This window comes from Stegastes partitus, unplaced genomic scaffold (assembly GCF_000690725.1).
Source record: "Stegastes partitus isolate 25-593 unplaced genomic scaffold, Stegastes_partitus-1.0.2 Scaffold824, whole genome shotgun sequence".
In the NCBI taxonomy this organism is placed as follows: domain Eukaryota; kingdom Metazoa; phylum Chordata; class Actinopteri; family Pomacentridae; genus Stegastes; species Stegastes partitus.
This window is the reverse complement of record NW_007578555.1, coordinates 187,394-195,741: the sequence shown is the minus strand read 5'-3', so window position 1 is coordinate 195,741 and position 8,348 is coordinate 187,394. Positions and strand designations below refer to the sequence as shown.

Here is an 8,348-nt window from a genome sequence, read left to right as displayed (position 1 = left end):
CTTTGGTCCAGTCGACCCGGGTTATCGTCAGCGAGCCGACGCCTCCGTTCACCTCCGTGTCACTGTTGTGACTGATGTCTTTTCCATCCTGCTGCCTTCTCGCAATTAAAGAGGAAGAACTCAATCCCTGTGACCTGGACCTTGACTGGGCTGTTTCCACTAAACACACATGAAAACACACAGCGGCCCGACCCAGCTGCTCCGGCTCCTATTTTAGTCAGATCCCTCCTGTCCTCCGTTCCTCAGGCTTTTAAAGGTATGCTGCTTCCTGCTCGCCTTATGTAAGCAGCGGTTTGCATATTTAATGGCTTTGAGTGAACAAACTGAATCCATCCTGATCTTTAAACAGCCTTAAATCTCTGCGTTGTGCTTTTTAGGACGCAGACTCGTCAGCGAGCTCCATGAAAGGACAGAAACGAGGATGTTTTGTAGATTTTTATTAGCGTTTTCAGCAAAAAGTCTCTCAGAACTCCTCCTGGTTGCTCCGGGAGTCTCTGAGCTCGGTGAGCGCCGCCAGAACCTCCTCTGTCGGCCTCCGGCCCAACTGCTGCCCTCCTCGGCTCCTCACGTTCACCGAGCCGCCGTCGCGCTCCTGATCCCCCACCACTGCACAAAACACACATACGCACACACACACACACACATATACACACACGCACACACACACACACACATATACACACACACACACACATATACACACACACACACACACACACACACGCACGCACACACACCACACACACACATACACACACACGCACGCGCACGCACGCACACACACCACACACACACCACAACACACACACACCACAACACAACACACACACACACACACATTACTAAAACAATAAAACAACAATAACTAAATCTGAGCTTTAAACTGTGATGTCTCATCGAAATCATTTGAAGTTTTACAAAACGTATGTTTGTACGAAACAGATTCTGAAAAAATAATAAAAATAATTATTTGCTTTTGGGCACAACCAGGAAACAAGAACAGACTGAGCTGTGACCAGAAACACATTTTAAAAATCACTAAAAAATACAATCTTAAAAAAAGTCAGAAACTGCAAAATAAAACAAAAAATTATCAGATGTTTGACTTTCTGACGGTCCTTGAACGCATCATTTGTGACTTCATCTGCAAAAACAAACAGATCTAAGCTTGAAATGTTAAAAAATGATGTTTCTCGTTTAGGAATCTAAACAAGATTTATTTATTTTTGCCTATTTCTATCCATCTATATATATATATATATTATTTCTTGTGTGTTTTATTCTTTATTCTTATTCATCTTATTATTCTTGTTTCTGTGTGGAACAGGTGCTCAACACCTTTCACTGCGTGTTCTACCAGGTAGAACTGTGTTTGTGACCAATAAAGGCCTGAAATCCTGAATCCTGAAGCCGTTTGCCCGAAACTAACTCCATAAAAACTTAAAAATTCTTAATAAGTAAGTGAGAAACGATGACGGACTCGGCTGTGACCAACGGCTGCACGATGAAAAATTTTAAAAAAGAAGGAAAAAAAAAGGGAAGAACGTGAGTCTACCGACAGACGTCTGAGGACGATGGTCAGAACCAGAGCAGAACCGGAGCAGAACCGGAGCAGAACCGGAGCACAACGACTTTATAACTAGTGAAAAACGAGTCCACGGTGAGGAGACGTGTGTTGGGAGGGTTCAGCAGCGCCACTTATTCATCTTTACCAAATATGTAGTTGTACTGGGCCAGCTGAGCCGAGCGGATCTTCTTGTTTAAGGTGGCTCCCTGGTCGTCGCTCAGATCCACCATGAAGCCGGCCTGGTGGAACCGCTGGACCACCTTAACACAGAGAGCCCCTTCAGATTAGATCTGGGATGTGCCGCTCGCAACCAAGGAGCAAATGAATCACGACAGGAAGATAAGGAGTCAGAAGAAGGTCCGCCGTGAGGCAGCTCACCTGGCGGCCGTACGCCTCGCTGCTGCCCCCTACTGGAATGACGCAGATCTGAGCCGGAGACAGCCACAGAGGCCTGCAGGGCAGAGACAGCGTCAGCCAGAACCAACACAACCTGACTCTCAGGACTTTCTCTGCTCACCATCTCCCTCCGAAGTTCTCGGCCAGGATGGCGATCATCCTCTCCAGTGATCCCAGCACCGCTCTGTGGATCATCACCGGGCGGCGCTGCTGTCCGTCCCGCCTGGCAAGGAACCACAGAAATGGGTCAGACTATAGATCATCATCGTTTAACGGAGACACTGTAGAGCTGAAGGGCTCTCACAGTAGACGGTTTATTTTAGTTCATACTGATAATTACTGATGTTTATTTGTTTATTTTCTATAAAAACTCTCAGAACAAACGCTGATCTGGACTTAGTGAGATTCTAGTCAGATTTACTGAGAAAATCTGGTTTCAGCTTCTTCAGTGAGTGTGTTCTGGTTTCCTTCCTCTGACAGTAAACTGAAGGTCGTTGGACTGAACCAGACGTCTGAGGAACGTCTGATCCACGTTTTATAAACCAAACAATTGATCGATTAAAACAGAAAACAATAAAACTGAAATAACGCCTCATGGTGTCCAAACCGCCCGGATTCAAACCGAGTTGTGTCGACAGATTACTGGAGGACAGAAAGCTGCTCCAAAGATTAAATATTTGGCTCTTGACAAATCAAACACTTGCTTTCTTGTTCTCAGATCTACGGCGGATTTTCAGATGTTTCCACTGGTTTCTCTGGTTTCAGACCAGTTTTAGGGGAACAACACTGAGGACGTTCACCAACAGATGATTCTAGAAACACCTGAAGATCAACCACCAGACTGAACGGTTTGACAGCTGGAGGCCGAGCGTAAAACAAACCGGATCTCTCTTTACTTCCGTGTTCAGAACTTGTGCAGCTTCATGTTTCAGGACGTCACCGCGTGTCCTCTGGTTTCTGAGGGTTCCATCTGCTCTCAGAAACTCCTCCAACACCTTCTGATCACTTATGTTTATGCACATTTCAAGAGAACGTTAATGCAAAACTCAAGAGAAGCTTTTTGTGAAGAGTTGATGACGGAAACAGCTCTACTGGATCAGAACCGAACTCGTGGGTCACGTGACTGATCAGGATGTACACTGGAAGCCATCCTGAGGACCTCTTCTCTTTACTCTGTCTCCTGCTCAGTCTGTGAGAGCGAGTGCAGCCCACAGCGCCCCCTGCTGCCACTCACTCCCTTTTCTTTCTCCTGTTGCCAGAGTTAATGTCATTTGGCAGCTATGTGGAGGGAAGGAGGGCAGAAGAACCCGAGGCAGAGATTTACAGCAGAAACAGGGAGTGTGCTGCTGTGATCCAATAAGGGACGAATCTCTGATCAAACCAGCTTCTGTCAAGTGGTTCCATCTGATCTGCAGGAGTTTATCTCTAGAAGCCCGAGTCCACGCGACCAGGAACGTTCACGACTCACCCGACGAACTGAAGGTCGAAGCGGATCGGCAGCTGGAAGTCCAGCTGGATGGTGGCGCACTGGTGCTGCCGGCCGATGGCGTCTTTGATCTGGATGTCGATCTGAGGGAACATGAGTTACTGTCAGGCTGCAGCCAGCATCTACAAACGAGCATTTCTGTGGATTTAGGAGATGCTGACGGCCTGATTGTGGCCGACGCGCCCTCGCTGGAGGAATGCTGTTGCACAAAAAGGAAAACCGAGGTCATCCCGAGTCGGGATGGTTCCGGTTTGATACCAGAACCACTAAAAATATTCCATGAATTAGAGTTTAGTTTTTACTGGTGTGAATGAGGAGCAGAAGGTTTCTCTGCAGACGTTGGTGTGACTTTAAGCTGCGACACAACAAACTGACTGGAGGTCAAGAAACAGACGAGCTCATAAATGAATAGAACGTTCAACCTGTGAACCCAGAAACCCACCAGCAGCTCAGTCATCTGTAAAAAAACAGTCATCAATTAAAAATCACCAAAATGTCACAATTCATCAAAACCACAAACTGAATAAATAAAGTCAGATTTTCAACTTCCAGACGGTTCTTGAACTCATCGTGTCCGTCGGCTCCTCCACTGGTCAAACTAACCAACTCTAAAACGATGATATTTCATAAAACCATCCGATTAAACGTCTCAGTTCTAAAACGTGAGCCGTTGTCATGACCTAGGTTCTGTAAAAACTAATTTATTTGTGCTGCTCAGTTTATTAAAATGTAAAATGTGTCAAGTTTGTGAACTTTGGATCGACTCCAACAAGCTGCCTCCCCCTGTTCTGGTCTCTATGCTAAGCTAAGCTAAGCTAAGCTAAGCTAAGCTAAGCTAAGCTAACTAGCCCCTGGCTGCAGCTGCATATTAATGAGTATTTATGATGATGAACAGACTGGAGGGAGCACTCCAGGTGTTCTCGCTGCTGATGACCAGCATCTAAACCCGCCACCTCGGCACCACGCGACCCGCTGACTGACCTTCGGTCCGTAGAACGCTCCATCTCCCGGGTTCAGCTCCCAGCGCTCGCCGAACTGCTGCAGACCTCGTTCCAGCTGCTGCTCACACAGAAACAGAAACAAAGCAGTGAGAGAAGCCAAAAGGAGCTCCTCAGAGCGCATCAGGAGCTCCATGCTGGTCCTCAGACATGGACCAACATGGACCAGCATGGACCAGCATGGACCAACATGGACCAACATGGACGTAGATGGAGGTACATGGACCAACATGGACCAACATGGAGGTACATGGACATAGATGGAGGTACATGGAGGTACATGGAGGTACATGGACCAACATGGACGTAGATGGAGGTAGATGGACGTAGATGGAGGTACGTGGCCACATCATCACAGTCTCACCAATGAAAGCAGAATTCTTTGTTTGTTGCAGAATCTGATTTGTTTTAATGGTTTCATTGCAGATCTCTGACTTGTAGGAACAAAAGCAATTTTTGAAGAAATGAAATGATTCCGGCTCAGATTTGGACGACTGGTTGTCAGACATGATTCATCTGAGGATCTTCAGAAGGTTGGAGCTCTGATGATTCTGTTTTCTGACTGAAACATGTTTTTACTAACATGTGGCCGGCTTTAGGGTTCATTTATTCAAACATTGACTCCGTGATCGTGACAGGATTGTTTTGATTTTTCAGACATGCCAAAAGATTTCTTTCCTTTTTGCTGCATCAGCGACAGTTCTTGCTTTGTGCTGCCTGCAGTTCACCTGCAAACAGCTGATGGCTCTCAGGTGTGCCAGGAGCTCACAGGTTTTAGTGTTTTTGCAGAACCTGTTTGGCTCCAATGATTCATTTTTGGCATATTTTTAAATGAAGTGGTTTTAATGAAACATGAAGATCTTCAGCTTTGATGTGGTTCTGTTTCTTCAGTGGGTCGCTCTGATAAATGGGCCTGTTTTGGTGCTTTTTCTTGTCTCTACACCTTTAACAGCAGAACAGGGATGAGGTTCTGACTGGGTGCTCACCTGCTCAGCGTCGTCCCACTGCTCGGCCTCCCCGAGGCACGGCGTCGGCCGGGTCGACAGCAGGCAGTGGAAGGAAAACCCGAAGACCCGATAGACGCTCCGCACAAAGTCCAGACAGGACACGATCTCCTCCTCCAGCTGTGAAGACATGAAGAGGACGGGAACACACAGCAGACAGCCAGAGGGTTAACGTCGACACCGTGAGCTTGCTGTGGGATTGCATCAGTGTTCAGGAGGTGACCAGTAATCATGTGAATGTGATCTGAGAGGCTGTCAGCAGACGAGCTGGGAGCCTTCAGGAGGACGTGGAGGTGGACGCTGAGCACAAAGAGCTCCATTCATGGCGACCCGGCCTCCTGGAATGTCTCAGCTATCTGCTCAGCTCGTCTAATCGCTGCCATGCGCCTCCACACGTGTCCTGTTAATGCACCGGCAGACGTACAGGACAAGACAAGAGGCGCTTCCTGTTGTACCTGCTCAGGTGTGCAGAAGATGTGGGCGTCGTCCTGGCAGAACCTGCGGACCCGAGTCAGGCCTCCCAGAGCTCCGGACAGCTCGTTCCGGTGCAGCGCCCCGAAGTCGGCCCAGCGCAGAGGAAGCTCCTTATAGGACCGGACCCGCTGCTCGAACATGAGGCTGGAGGGGAGACAAGGGGGGTCAGGAGCTGCAGCAGGTGCACCAGGGGAACAACGACAACAACAACAACAACAACAACAACAACAACAACAACAACAATAATGATAATAAAAACTGGACCAGTCAGAACCCCACAACCTACCGATCTGTTTCATCTTTAAAGGAAATCTCACGTCAGATGTTTAACTTTCCTACGGTCCCTGAACCTCTCATCTGAGAGCAGGTCCGTCCGTTAACATCTGAACCCCAAAACCAGCGACGGGTTCAGAAAATCTGCAAAACCATTTATCAGAGCAACAAACTCTAAAAACACAAGTTCTGTTTGAAAATGTGGCCTAAACGGTTCTACTTTGTTAAAGTCACGTTCTTCTGCAGGTCCAGTCTAAAGTAGACTGAGTTCTGTTCCTGATCCTGAACCTGAGACCGACTCAGCCGTTACCAGCATACACAGAAAAAACATCCGGATTTATCCAGTAAATAGTAGATTTGGTGGTTTTCCCCGTTTGAACTGAAACTAAACCAAGTGTGAGCTTAAAGTCGTGACGTTTTCTGTTTGATCATCTTCATAAAAACCGTTTAGAATCAATAGAACCACAGCGAGAACCTGCAGAAACCAGAACGATCAGCTTAACACTAATATTTCATCAGAATCACTTGGTTCACTGAGAACTAAAACAATGAACCGTAGTCGGCTAAAAGCTGAAGGTTCTGAAGGTTCTGAGCTCTGATTCTGCTGCAACCAGCAGCCATGAGCACCAACATGGTTTCTACGTCGTCTACCAACATGTGAACAAAGCCGACGTCACAGCTCTGAGCTCAGATCTGGAGGATTGTAGATCTGCTGTTGAGGTCAAAACCCACAACCTGGTGATCATGTAGAGACGTCTGTGGGACTTCTAGGTTCGCGGCTCACCAGTGTGCCGGACAGTTCATGGGCTTGAGGGCGAAGGTCTGCGAGCCCTCCGACGTGACGGTGAACATGTTGTCGCTGTAGTGCTCCCAGTGGCCCGAGCGCTCCCACAGCGCCGTGCTGTACAGCGTCGGGGTCACGACCTCGGAGAAGCCTCGCCGCCGGTACTCGCTCTGCAGAGGTCAGGACAGAAGGAAGGAGGAGTTTAGACCCAAGGATGAGCGGACGTGTCCTCAGGATCAGAGGAAAACACGGAGCAGCACTTTATGACGACAGAACCCAGGTCAGATCTCAGTTCTTCATCATCAGGTGGTTTCAGCTGCATGAAGCAGGTCTGCTGAGGTCCAGGAGGACGTGAGCGTCGCTGCTTCGTTCTGCTCAACACAGAAACACTGAAGGCTTCACTTCTACAGTCAGAGCAGCACAACGCTGGAAACAACTGACTGTGATGTTTAGTAGGAAAACATGCAGCCGTCCTCAGATCTGTTCATCTCCTCCCATTAAAGAAAAGACAAAACCCACAGCAGTCCCTCAGATAACTGGAAACTGGAAAACGTAACAATAAATGTGCTCAATTATAATTCAGTGAAATCAGACATTGCTTTGAACTGTGGTTGAAAAGAATAATTTAAAAAACAGTTTCAGAGTTTTTTATTAGTTTTTATCATATTGGAGTTTTAAATATTTTCAAAATAAAAGCACCTAAATGAAATGGCCCATTAGATCCACTGAAGGTAAAGGAACCGTGAAGCTGAACTGATCAACTCTATAACCAGACGTCCTGCTGCCAGCTCCAGAATAATTCACTTCCTCCCTGTTTATGACTCGTCTGCCTCCATCTGACGGTTCTACGGGCCAGATTCAGTCCAGAAGGTGGCTCTACACATGAACCCACCTTGATGAAGTCGGTCAGCGTGTTGTAGATGTGAGCTCCTTTGGGCAGGAAGAAGCAGCTGCCTGGACTGACCTCGTTGAAGAAGAACAGCTCCTGGTCCTGTCAGGACGATAGACGCCGGTTAGAGACGGGAACACCGGACCTCTCAGCCCGTCTGAAGGTTCCTAACGTTACCGTCCCGATGCGTCGGTGGTCCCTCCTCCTCGCCTCCTCCTGCTCCTTCTCCCACACCTCGGCGTCCTTCTGACCGGGAAACGCCACGCCTGAGAGGCGGGTCAGGCCCGACGGCGCCGTCTGATTGGACAGAGTCACCGAGGACAGCTGGAGAGGGGACGGTAAAGAGAAGAACATCTGTGATTGGTCTGAAACCTTTACATCATTAAACATGAGATCACCTTTATTCATCCTGAAGGAAAAACTAACGAAGGTTAGAAACACACACAGAAGGTCAGTAATTAAACAGAAACCAGAAGA

At 47.8% G+C, this 8,348-nt stretch overlaps 1 protein-coding gene across 1 annotated transcript in view; it reads right to left on the bottom strand.

Moving 5' to 3' along the window:
- Positions 1 to 422: 422 nt before the first annotated feature.
- tars2 (threonyl-tRNA synthetase 2, mitochondrial) overlaps positions 423 to 8,348 on the bottom strand; it is a 14,993-nt gene continuing 7,067 nt past the window's right edge. Inside the window, exons 8-18 of the mRNA XM_008292699.1 lie at positions 8,049 to 8,195; positions 7,875 to 7,973; positions 6,983 to 7,152; positions 5,907 to 6,069; positions 5,434 to 5,571; positions 4,431 to 4,508; positions 3,432 to 3,532; positions 2,085 to 2,186; positions 1,946 to 2,018; positions 1,713 to 1,827; positions 423 to 606 (exon numbers count right to left, since the gene is read on the bottom strand). Of these exons, the coding sequence (XP_008290921.1) occupies positions 464 to 606; positions 1,713 to 1,827; positions 1,946 to 2,018; positions 2,085 to 2,186; positions 3,432 to 3,532; positions 4,431 to 4,508; positions 5,434 to 5,571; positions 5,907 to 6,069; positions 6,983 to 7,152; positions 7,875 to 7,973; positions 8,049 to 8,195 (1,329 nt within the window). The 3' untranslated portion in view covers positions 423 to 463. The remainder of the gene's footprint in view (positions 607 to 1,712; positions 1,828 to 1,945; positions 2,019 to 2,084; positions 2,187 to 3,431; positions 3,533 to 4,430; positions 4,509 to 5,433; positions 5,572 to 5,906; positions 6,070 to 6,982; positions 7,153 to 7,874; positions 7,974 to 8,048; positions 8,196 to 8,348) is intronic.